Source organism: Meleagris gallopavo, chromosome 28, assembly GCF_000146605.3.
Source record: "Meleagris gallopavo isolate NT-WF06-2002-E0010 breed Aviagen turkey brand Nicholas breeding stock chromosome 28, Turkey_5.1, whole genome shotgun sequence".
NCBI lineage: Eukaryota > Metazoa > Chordata > Aves > Galliformes > Phasianidae > Meleagris > Meleagris gallopavo.
Genome location: NC_015038.2, coordinates 2,508,102 through 2,520,778, shown reverse-complemented (window position 1 = coordinate 2,520,778; position 12,677 = coordinate 2,508,102). Strand labels below are relative to the sequence as shown.

The 12,677-nt window shown below is 46.1% G+C and overlaps 1 protein-coding gene across 1 annotated transcript; it reads right to left on the bottom strand.

Annotated features, from left to right (window-relative positions):
- Positions 1-1,554: 1,554 nt before the first annotated feature.
- LOC104914515 (SLIT-ROBO Rho GTPase-activating protein 2B-like) lies at positions 1,555-8,425 on the bottom strand. The gene is made up of 3 exons (XM_031556967.1): positions 7,727-8,425; positions 4,713-4,928; positions 1,555-4,072 (listed from the first exon to the last, which is right to left on the bottom strand). Exons 2-3 carry the CDS (start codon positions 4,923-4,925, stop codon positions 3,830-3,832), a joined length of 456 nt encoding a protein of 151 aa, XP_031412827.1. The 5' UTR covers positions 4,926-4,928; positions 7,727-8,425; the 3' UTR covers positions 1,555-3,829.
- Between the last annotated feature and the right edge of the window lie 4,252 nt (positions 8,426-12,677).

The following is a 12,677-nucleotide window of genomic DNA, read 5'->3' as shown; positions in this document are numbered from 1 at the left end:
ATCACTGCCTGCAGTGCCCCAGGGATGGCTGAGAGCACCCAGCAAAAGGAGCACTTCCTTCAAAGCTGGGTAACCCACGTCTGCCAACAAACTACTACAGATCTCAGGTCTGGGTGAAAATTTGTCTGGGGTTTATGAAATCCAAACCAATTCCTTCCTATGTGATCCATGAAAACCCACCGAGCGCAGGCTGATAGCAGGCAACTGGATCGAGCACATCTGCAATATCGTGGGGCGTAATAACTTCGTATAGCATACATTATAACGAAGTTATAAACGAAAAAAAAAAAAAAAAAAAACAACACAAAGAACAAACAACAAAGCACAGGATTTGCATCATCTTCAAGGATCAATCTGCATCTAAATTATTCCACCCAGGATGCAGAAAACTGCTCAACTCGGTGTACTTCAGGGAGCAAGAACACGACCTGTACAAACACAGGCAGAAAGAAGAGAGCCATGCAAAAGCCAGCAGTGGCTGGCAGGGCTGACTTCATTGCTGGGGTGAAACAAGAGCAAAAATGCTCAAGCAGAGAGCGGTCACGGTCAAGAATTTCCTGGCTACTGCTGACATGAGGATGATGTCACTGGAAGACAATCGAGCAGCTTCATCTCCACCACGACTGCACAGCCAAGTATTCACGTATTGTGAGGGAGAAAGGAGCTTTTCATGAAAAAAAGCCCAGACTTTTAGGCTTTTAATAAAGTGAGTGAGAAAGGAGTTCCACCTTCTTGGAATTACAAGCAAGATTACGCACGCTAGGAGAATATCCAAAAAGAAAGAAAGAAAGAGACCATCTGCTTGATTGCTGTGCTGCTCTGTAAGCAAAATTCAGATGAAATCTCCTCCTCACCCATCATTTGGGTCTCATCACTGTCATTGTGCATAAATGCAAAAAAAAAAAAGAGGAAGAAAAAAAGGAAAAAAAAAGGAAGGGGTGGAGGGAGTGAGAAGGGAGCCACTGACTGGGGGCCCATTCCCTGCTTTTTCTGACTTGCCACCAGCAGAGCCTGGCTCCTGTGCCAACCAGCTGCAGCAGCCACAGGGGCTTGCAAAAAGAGCAGCACTTACAGTTAGACTGGAGGCAGATAATTAAAGGACACTGCACTCCATCAGAAACAGAAAAACAGCCCCAAAAGATGCTTGAATGAGAATCTGCACGTGCTGGGGATAAGCAGCCGTTCACCAGCCCCTTTCTCTGGCACACACACGATTCTGCCATTCCTGCAGCAGTTCAGAGAGCCAACCCACGAGAAGCCAACGTGCAGCCACACAAGAATGGGCTCAGAGCACGCAGGAGCAGCCCGTCCTTCCTACAAGCAGAGCAGAGCTGCTCAGAGGAACCACTGGGACTGCAAAGTCAAATGAGAGTTAATATTTCATGGCCCACCTCACAGAGCAGCAGGGCCACATTAAGATGCCAAAGGGTTTTAGCTTTATTTTATTGAAGCTTGTGACAGGGAACGTTTTTCAGCCCACTCCCTCACTTTGCTGTTTCTCAAAGTCCAGCACCCCTGTTTATGAACCTATCTGCCTTGCCATCCTTCTGCTGGGTTACATAAATGTTTGATGGAATCGTTCTCCGAGGAAATCAATTTTTTATAAGAATTTAATGATAACTCATTCACATTCACTTCCCAACATGACAGCTGATTAACCCTTCTCCAGTCAGAGGCTTTCAAAAAACCTCAAAGCAGAAGAGTCGAGGAGAGAGTTAAGAGCCCTCTGTCTTAAAGCACCATCTCCATTTGGAAGGGGAAAAAAGGAATTCCATGAGCAAACAGCATAAAAATCAGCTTCAGGACTCGTATATCCCATGCATTTTAAAAGACATTCTGTCCCAGTGACCCCTCCAGAAACAGGAGGTATTTCTTAATATCTCTTCCCCATTACTGTAATGTTTCATTAGCATCAAAGAAGTGCCTCTGTCCCCAAAGTCAGGAGATTCAGAGCTCTGCCAGCTTATTGCTTTTAACTCACACAGAAGAAGCAATGTGCTGTTATCCTTCTGTGAACACAGGTTTGTGCTGTACAAACACGGCGAGTTTAAAGGCATTTGGCCTAACAGAATTTATTTGGAACTTTGAAGATTGCTTTTCTATTATACTTGAAGCTGCGGTATCAAACGATTAGATCAAGGACAAGAATTAAGAGCTAGCTTAAAAAAACCACCATATTTTTATTTCAGTCAGATGCTCCTGATAAACATCACTGGCCCTCATTGTCAATTTTCGGCCCTTCAGATCAAAGCATCAATAAATCCATATTCACTGTGTCTTAGCAGTGAGATAGCTGGGAGCACAGGAGATGCAATTCAGTTACATTCCGTATCTTCCCATGCCTTCTGAAACCATAGCAGGTAACACTTTTCTTTTAAAGATTCTGAGAGCTTGTGATGCTCTGTTAAGGGTGGGGGGGTTTAGCAGGGACACAGAACTGCTCTGAGCCACTGCTGTCGAGGAGCAGTGACAGATCAGTGCCCTGCAGTGTGGGTTCTGGTCCTGCATCACTGCCTGCAGTGCCCCAGGGATGGCTGAGAGCACCCAGCAAAAGGAGCACTTCCTTCAAAGCTGGGTAACCCACGTCTGCCAACAAACTACTACAGATCTCAGGTCTGGGTGAAAATTTGTCTGGGGTTTATGAAATCCAAACCAATTCCTTCCTATGTGATCCATGAAAACCCACCGAGCGCAGGCTGATAGCAGGCAACTGGATCGAGCACATCTGCAATATCTGGGGGAGGATTTAGAGAGAAGATTTCCAAAACAAACATTACAAAACATGATATTTTGAAATAACAGCGTTTCTCAAAGCTCATAACACAGACAGGCCTGTCCTCCAAAGGAGGGATTTAAAAAAATGAATAGCTAATAAATGCCTACGTGCACCTTGTGTGATTTTTCAGTCAGCTGCACTGGTGCATGATACATACTGTCAGGTGCTGTGCAGCTGGCTGACTGACAGCATCCAGTGACCTTTACTGCCTGTAACAAGACATTTCTGCCAGTTATCCACCCACCCACCTACAAAGAAAGTTCCCTCTACAACAGTGTTCTGAACAGGGATGCAGTGGGCTGTGCTGGTGGGCAGAGGAAGACCCAGCAGAAGTCACAGACCCAGACACGACACAGTCAGTGCACGTGGGACTCAGCTGTGCACGCTGAAGCGGAACAGTTTCTAAGAAATGCTGGGATTCCTAACTGGCTTTCAAAGGGTTTTCAAAGAGGAGAGATTTATTTTCTTGCTGTGCATCTTACCAAGAGCAGAACTAAGGCCCATGGAATGCTGAGGGCTTTCACTTGGCTCCAGAGCAAAGTCTGGGGGCAGCTGGGGAACGAGTTCCTTTCACATCATCCAGAACTGCTCTGCAGTCCCACGGACAGGAGGAACACATCAGGCTCCTGGTGGATGAGGCTATCAGAGAATGGAAGCTCTGAATGGTACGGACATCCCTCTCTGTCAGACATGCTACCCAAAGCAACCGTTTGAAACGGATGGAATCTTTCAGAAACAAGTTCAAATCACTTTTAGGAAATGCTCCTGCCCTCGATTTCCTTCACCAGCTGCCACACTGATTTTTACAGTTAACATCCTCCTTTTCTAAAAAACACACTTCTGAGCTGAGGGTTTGCTTAAAATAGCAAACAGAAACGTCACACCAAAACCGTTCCATTTTAACTAAGCAACTTTCATTCTACACATTTCAATGCCAGGTGTATTGTGCAAGCTTCTATCTGCGTAACAGACTGATTGAAACACCTCAGAAAAGCTCACTTAACAGATTAATGTTTGGTTACCGTGGCTCTTACTGCCATCAGAGCTGCAACATCACAGCTGCAGGGATGTTGCCAGCTGTGTACACGCAGCATTGAAGGAGCAGAGACACACATGAGGGTTAATGGCAATGATATTCACCATAAGCACCCGAGCAGCAGCACTTACATCAATGAGATCAGACAGGTCATGAATGTAATACTTGAAGACAGACGCATTTGTTGCTTCCAGAGCCAGCAGATATTCATTTCTTGCCTTAATAGCCTTCAGCCTATTTTCTGTGTACTTGGCTTGGCGCTGGAAGAGAAACCAACAACAGAGTGTGTTCTAAAAAGAGGCACAGCAGCAACAGGAGCATTCTTAGTAACACCAACCAGAGCGAGGATACTGAGCAGATCTCACCCTGCTCACACGTTGTTGTTCACTTGGGCTGCACCCAAATCAATCCCAAAATAACACTGCACCTTCTGCTGCCTCGAATCTCAGTGCTGAGCTGCCCACCTGCCTGGCTGACTGCAAAGCACCTGCTCTGCCTGCAAGTCACCTTGGGAGAGCATGGCTCCCTGTACACAGGTCAGGCGTTAAGCTGGCACGAACATTAAACAAAAGAGACAGCCCAAAATCTTGTGCACAACACGCTCATCGTGGCTTCCAAACAAGCAGCTGTTACTTTCATACTCTGAGCCTGTTTTAACGTTTGGGATGTGCCTGCAGAACCTGGGATAATGCAAGCAGACATTCAGTTATCCTAAAACAAACGTGATGCTAGCTTTTGCCTTTCCTCAATCTCAATATTGAGAATTTGTGGAGAAACACCAACTCGCATTTTCACAAACCACACTTGCATTTCACACCAGGGAGCTCATAACCCCCTGTGCTGAGCTGCCACAAAGGTCTCCTCCTCACACACTTCACACAAGCAATGCAGTGGAAGTACCTTCTCCTTCATTTTCTCTATTTTCTTGACAGAGCTCCGTCGGACGTGTTTTTCTTCAAATTTGACATTGGAAGTTGAGTCGGGGGAGCGCGGCGTCTGCTTTTCCTCTTGTTTCACTGACTTCCCAATCTGCTTCTCCTCCTGCTTCTCTGCCTCTTTCAGTTTGCTCTGAGCGCTGATGCTGTCAGCGTTGTACATGTGGTAGGTTTTCATAACCTGCAAAGGATGATAGACAAGAGTTGCAGTGCATCACATTGGATTTGCTCAGGAAGAAGCAAGCTCACCTAACCAGCACAAGTAACCAGGCACAAAGGCATCCTGCCTTCACTGATCTGCACGGCCAAGCCTCGGGGCAGAATGGTTTACATCTAACTGGAAAGCATCACAAGCAAGGAAGGAGGAAGAAATCCTCAGAAAGAAGTTATATGCCACAACGTGAGAATGTTTGTCGGATGTGGTCAAAACGGCAAGCTTCTTTAATGTAACTACATTAGGGTAGCTGGCCATCGTGTTTAATTAATGGCCAACTATCACACTTGGCCAGCAACCAGCAGGTCAGATTTGGCTGCTGACTGGGAGTTGAAGTATGTAAACTGGCAGAATAATGGGGGAAATTCTGCATCTGAACAAAGCACAACAAAGGCATGGAAGTGTGGCTCTCAGCACAAATCCGAAACCAAAGTGGATTATTCTGCAGCTGCTTCTTTGTTTAATTTTGGCATGCTCCTCCTTGTACAATCCAATAACCCCTCCCAAAAAAAAGGCTAAATTCAGCCTCCTTACTATTCAAAGAGAATTACATGCCAAGGCTCACAAGTGATGGCTTTTCATCACCAGGTAGGGGCTCCAAAGGGATGTTATCAGTCATTCCTCAGGGTGAATCAGTCGTTTAAACATCACAAGTCTCGAGGAACTGTATGCAAATCTATAGTCTGAACATAACTGCTGCAAAAGCAACTCAAGGTTCAACTTGTTTAAATCTGATTTGATATGAAAAAGCACTTCTAGCCTTATCTAATAACAATACTAATAAAAGAGTGCAGTTCTTTTGCTCAAGGAGACCTGGAGCTCCCACTGCACAGACAACTTCTATCACAGCTCTTTTATTTATGTATTAAACGAACAGGTCTAGATAAAAGATTCCCCAAAACAAAAACAAAACATCCTTGTTTCAAAGGATATTCACATCCAGTTTTGCATTAAGAAAACAGAACTAAACCAACGGGCACAACATCCAGACTGGCAGTTTTACCCATCATTACAAAGCCATTCATTTCACACACGGACACCAAAATGAGCAGCTCTAATTTTGATTGCGTGCCCCGAACTGCACAGTTGCATAAATACACCCCAAAAATCCCAGCTCTAATAAATACCCACGTGCAAATAGTTTTAGATGAAAACCCATTTATAACTATTCCACCTCAGCCTGAACTGTAGCACAGCTCCCCATAAGTAGGATGCACGCTCCATCTCCACGCAGCAATCAGCAAAGGTTCTCACATACAAAGAGACATTGTATTTAAACATGAAAGAGACTGTGAATGCAGCCAGTATTAAAGAGAGACTTTCTGAATAATTTACACACACACTTTCAGCTACTGCATACGCTTGGACTATAAAGCAGGCATTTATCATAACAGATGCAAAGCACTTTCTTTTCCTCTGTCACTGCAAGTGGAGCTGGCAGAAAGCAAGGGAAGCAGAGACATGCAGTCCAGTTTTACTGCTTCCATCTTGCTGATGGGGTCACATTGGCAGCCCCAGGCCTGGCAGGAGGTCGTAGCAACTCACCCCTGCCATCAGGGTCAGCAGCACGGGACAGCTGAGAGAGACAACTCACAGGTAGCAGCGTTCTGTATTTTAGGTATGTTTGTACTCTTATGGACATCTATTTTGCTGCTGGTCCTCCAGATACCCAGCAGAACAAGAGATGAGTTGGCGGTAGTGTTCCTGGCAGTACCACTAAGAGCAGCCCCAGAAGCCACCAGGTATTGAAATCTCCTAATGCAATCAACCTAAGTGGCAAACGTGGCACACAGAGGTGATCTTTTCCTACTTCTTAATGCCTTTTTCCCCCCCAAGGCAATATTTGGTTTTGATACTGGAATGAAACAATTCTCTTCTATTTGTTTTGTTGATATGGGCAATTCCAAGAATGCTCCCCATCATGTTCCAGCTTTGATATTAATACAGAATTTCATCACAAGGTGATAGGAGCTGACCCGGGAAATATCCCTGGGTCTTCTTTTGAAGGAATGAGGAAAAGAACACAGATCTCAGCATAATGACCCAACGTGTCATTAAGGAGGCATCTGAGCAATAAAACCACGAGTAGGTTCTGCTTTTACAACAACTCACTCAGTAACAGCTACCAAAAGGAACAAATTTAATCAAACAGCAGGCTCTTCCATCCATCTGTGTGAGAGGAACAGTCCCCAAGCAGTTCATGAACTTTCACAAACACAACCCCTCTCCTTCTCAAGGCAATGCCTTTCTTGGTGCCTCCAATGGATATACTGAGAAGCAAAACACACAGATGGAGCCTATAACTCTAAAGGGAGCCGTGCTGCTGAAAGAGCTGAGGAACAAACCAACACAGCAGGCTCCTCGCCTGTGTGCTCTCCTTTGTATGCTCATTTCCAGATGCAGACTGCTCGAAACTGCTGTGCTGACCCAATTCAGCAACCTGACCTGAACAAAGATTTCTGTGCACTTGAAAATAATTCTAAATCTCTTTCTAAAAGCAGCACTGTAGCCAGAGGTGGCTGTGTGTGAAGGTGGGATCTTTGGGAAGCAAAGCCAACATTGACAGAGCTGAAGCAATATGAAGACAGACTGAAAACTGAGATTGATGGCACTGCATTCAGTGGTGTACATTGCTGCCTCCAATCACATGGACTGCAGGAACTTATCAGCACTGGTGCTCAGGCTGTGCTCTAACAGCAGGCTGGGAAAAGCCCAACGCTTCTTCCTTCTGTCTGAAAAGATGCCAAGAAGTCAGTTGGATTTACCGTGTAGAGTTCATTCAGGACCTTTATCAAGTCTTCCTGGAGCTGCAATCCCACTTCCTTACTCTGCAACGAGAACAGAGAAATGAAAGTTAATTGGAGAAGATGGCAGAAAGGCAGAGGAAGCCAGCATGCTCTACATCTACAGATAATCTAGGCTCAATTAAGTGCTACTACTTATACTGGCAAATCCAGCAGCTGCTCAGCCCAGAGCCACTTATTTGGTCAAACTGCACAAACAATAAACTGAAACACTGCACAGGGATGGCCAGAAGAGCCTTACAGCACAGAGGCAGGGAAATGTTTTGATAACACGACGTTGTCATCATCCCAAGCCTGGAAACACCTAGATTTTCTGATCTTTGCAGGATGGAGTAAGATAACACAGGACAGCTCAGTATGCACTGGAATATGGAAGATCAAGAAACAAAAGCATCCAAATTTAGAGATGTATCCAGGAGGAAAAACCTTACTGCAGTGCCTGCCAGCTCCTGCTTGATGTAAGATGCATGCACAGCTAGAAAAATTAACAGACCTATTCCCCTGATTTAAGAGGGCAACAGACACTCTTTGGGATTCTGAAATGGAAGCAGTAAGTCTGTCACAGGAACGGAGATGGAGGTGCACAGCAGTGCTGTGGGATGCTCTGATCCCTGGAGTTTGTTCTGACTCTATTTGAATGCCTATACGAGCCCTCAATCTATTTCTGAGCACAGCATTAATGTCAAATACATCTATTTTTTAAACTACAGTGAGTACAATACCATTTAGCCATAGCAATATAAATCACTCTGTCTCAAGGGCACTTGCATTAGTGAGCTGTGCAGGACAGCCTTAGGTTTAACAGCTCCAACCTGTTCCCTTTGCTGCAACAATAGAAAAAACTGCAGGTGGACACGAGGGGCTGTCAAACCCGGCTGCCATCCAAACCACCCTGCAGCCAAGCCTCAGATTTTAAGTATATACTTACTTATTTAACTTCCCTGCAAGGCAACAAGCAGCCAATGCTTCTGCGTCGCAATTGGAGGCAACTGCTGCACAAAGGGCAAACGTTCAGCTCCAGTTAAATACAAGAGGAACAGATTTCTGGTTTTCTAATACAGATGAGTGAAATGCCCAAAGACTCACCCTTGTGATTACCAGAGGATGGCAGCTCTGTATGCAAAGCCCTCCTTGAAGAGGGACTCCTGCACACAGCACAGCCTGCATGCAAAGAAGGGCGAAGCTGCTTCCCTAGCGACTTCAACGGTACTATTAAGCTCTCTTCATTAGAGATGGGATTTCATGCTAAAATCTCTGTCATTTGCATCCTGCAGAAGGGAAGGTGATGCACAGGGAGGGGCAAAGCCCACCTGTAAGGCTCTGCGATGCCGGCCATGAGGAACAGATAACTCAGGGCACACAGACACACCTTTACGCTTACCTTGTTGGAAGCAAACCAACCCAACCACGGAGGGACGCAGCCGTCCCAGTGCTCAGGCTGCACTGCCCCAACCAGGAGGAGCCCAGCAGGGATCAGCCATGAAACAGCCCCAAACACGCAGCCCCAGCTCTGCCACCTTTCACATTTTAAAATCTACCTGCAATTTAATGGCTCTCATCATTCCGAGGTGCAGGAAGGACAAAAGCGCACTGAATTCCACTCCCTTGGAGGTTTTATTAATGAAAGACATCCAGAGCAGCTACTGGAGGAAGTAGGGACAGAGCAGATGTCCCTTCACACCAGCAGGACTATTCAGAAGATAAACAGATAGGTTCAAACAATCTAATAGCTACATTTTACCCATGCTTTCCCACTAATTAGAAAGCACAACTGCATCTACTGCCAGTTACTAAAACAGCAATTTTCACATTATTACCACTGCCCACAAAGGCAGTATTTGCCCGATTGCACCTCCGTGCTCCACAGGTTTTAGGCATACAATATTTGCTGGTTTAAGCAAATTTGATAGGTTCAAAGTGATTTATGCCTCCTGACTGAGGGAAAGATTAAGAGATGTAATGCAAACAGACAAACCCGCACTTAACCCGTACTTCTGGCTATGATATCAAATGGCATAAAAGCATGTGAAAAAAAAATACTGATGGATTAAAAAGCAAAAAGATTACATGATGTAAAATAACCCATCTTCGCACAAGCAGCAGCCCAGGTGGGAGCCTGAGTGCTTGGTGTTCCAGCCTCACACACTGAGACCTGCTGCAGGTGACCTGGTGTCCTGCTGGGAAGACAAGCACCCTCCTTTTCCTGAGTCTTTAATTTAAGGAAAAAAAAAAAAAAGAAGCGGATGATTCCCACAACCTTACAGAGATGCTGTAACCATTCCTGCATTCCTCCCATCACTGACTGCAGACAGAAGCTGAAGCTGCTGCTCACTGCTCTGCCTTTGTCTCAGCGTTGGGTGACGGATGGAAGCGATGTGCTGGGCCTGCCTGCCCCGAGCTCAGTGCTTGTCACACAGGAGGAGCTTTTCAGCAATATGCTCCATTCACTGCACTGCCTGAGCTGCCTTGGCTGGACCTGCTGCCCTCCTCTCACCAGTTCTCAGCCCATTTGCTCCTTTCTCACATAAAACTGCTCATTCATTCCACAAACTGCTGAAGCATCAACTATGCAAGTTGGAATAAGATGAATATTTTAATGCACACTCGGGTTGGAGACGAAAGGAAGAAGCGTAGGAGCCAAACTGTCAAAACACAAAACTCTTTGCGTTTCCAAATGAGCTCTCAAGAAAAAAAAAAAAAAACTGCTGCACTTCCAGACTAGAAAAAGCCTTTCATTGAGCTGAAGGTAAGAGATCACAGGTGGCACATAAACGAGAGCTAAGCCATGAACACTTCATGTTCCTCAACACAGATTCCAGCTGCTGAGGCAGCAAGGCTGAAGGTTACCAGCAGCACAGCCGAGTTGCTAAGCAAGGTGATGGAGCAGCTGCTGCCCAGGAGCATCAACCTCCACCAGTGGGGTGCTGCTTGCAAGCTGCCTTTCTCAAACTGCTTCTGCAGCCCCAAAGCTGCCCCAAGTGTGCGCGCACACACACACACACACACACACACACACACACACACACCCTTGCACATCCATCCATGCACACACACTCCTTTGTGTGCTGGGGCTGGGATTCCCAGCACACCATACCAGCTCCTGAAGGCCTCTTTGTCCATCCCTCCTCCCCTCTAATTTAAGCAAGATGTTTTTGGGATTGACTGCAGCACAGCCTGGCTGTTCCGCATTCCACCCAGCATTAACAACTTCAGCTCCCAAGTATTTCATGGGGGGGGGGGAAATGATAAACAGGAGAGCTCGGGATTGCTGTCAGTATTTCATGCCCTGCATCTCAGCAGCCCCAGATCTGAGAGGACATGGGATGGCTGCAGAAGCAGCACACTGTGAAGCTTTCTGAACACGTTCAGCAGCGCTGAGCAAGCACACCAAGAGCTGTGATAACACTTATCTCATGCCTTGCACTGGATGCTATTGGCCCAGCAGCACTGCAGCCAAATCCACGTGTGCCCACAGAGCCGTCCTCTCACACGCTGCTTCTCACATCTCAGAGCAGAGAAATGCAGCATGCATTGGTAGGGCAGTAACATTAAGTGCTCCAATGTTTTTAAATTAGCAGTGGGAGCAGGGAAGAAAGCCTTGATGAGATTTGCAGTGTATAAAGAGGAACAAAAGGAATCCTACACTGACATTACAGTCAGGGCATTTATACTCCAGTTAACATCTACTCACAAAGTCTGTTAACAAGCAGGCATGCCAGGTAGGATTTTCCAAGATCATACATGTAACACTTGCTGACAAAAGCTTAGAACCCTAATTAGAGCCCCAATAATGTACTTTTCTCCTTCTTTTTCAGCAGGCCTTGAATTCATTTGCACGCAGCAGTAAATATGATTCACCATCTTCATGTTCTCCCCTAAACAGAAGACCAACCAGCCGTATGCTATAAGAGCATCCCACGGCCAGCAGCAGCTCAGTCCATCCCTTACCAGCATCACACTCAGCTCACAGGGTTGCACACTCAGCTTTGCTCACAACCAATCCAAAACTATGCAAGTCTGATGCAGTTTCTTGCACAACTTTTATGGACACAGCGCTCAGCTGTGACCCCAGTGAAGGGGAATTCTGCAAAGATTTCTTCTTCTCCAGCGTCAAACACTCAGGAATTTTGAAAAGCTTAGAAAATGAGGTCTGTGCAATACAACACACGCACATACTTGGAGCAACAGATCATCAGCTTCTCCTTTAATGATCCATTATACACTGGTCAGTCTCGTTTAAATTACAGCCGTATTATCGAGTTCTCTCCACCATTTTACCACTGATTTGTTTCACCACTATGTCAGTAATAAGGAATTTCTCCCACATAAGGCACAACACTGCACTTGGAAAAAGCCATTCTGACATCAAACCCCATCACACCGCTGACTGCTGCCTCCCACCACACTCTGGGTTGGAGGAATCACCTCCCACTACCCCTCTTTCTCCTTTTATTTTTCCTGCAGTATTTGGTGCTGATGCTTCAGGCACTCTGTTCCAACAAACCAAGCTATTTTCTGGCTGAGAGCATCCATTCTTGCTACGAAGCCAGCAGTGCTCTCAGTCAAGGGAGCTGCGTGGGAAACGGGCTGCAGAAGGTGAGCAGAGCCACCAGCAAGGAGGGAAGTCCTGCAAAATACTGCATGTGATCTTCTGTCATTCTGCTCAGTTGTAACGCTCCTCACAACAGCTCCGTGCTGCCTGCATGCCCCGAATCCTCTTCTCAAGTGCTGTGATGCATCCCTAGGGAAAACCTGCAGGGATCAGTCAGGGGAATGACCCAGAGCAAGGGCTGCTACCTCTGACCCAGCTGAGCTGCATGCAAAACACAGGCAGGCTGTCACAACAGGCATCAGAAACAATCACAGAATGGCCTGGGTTGGAAGGGAGCTCAAGGATCACGAAGCTCCAACC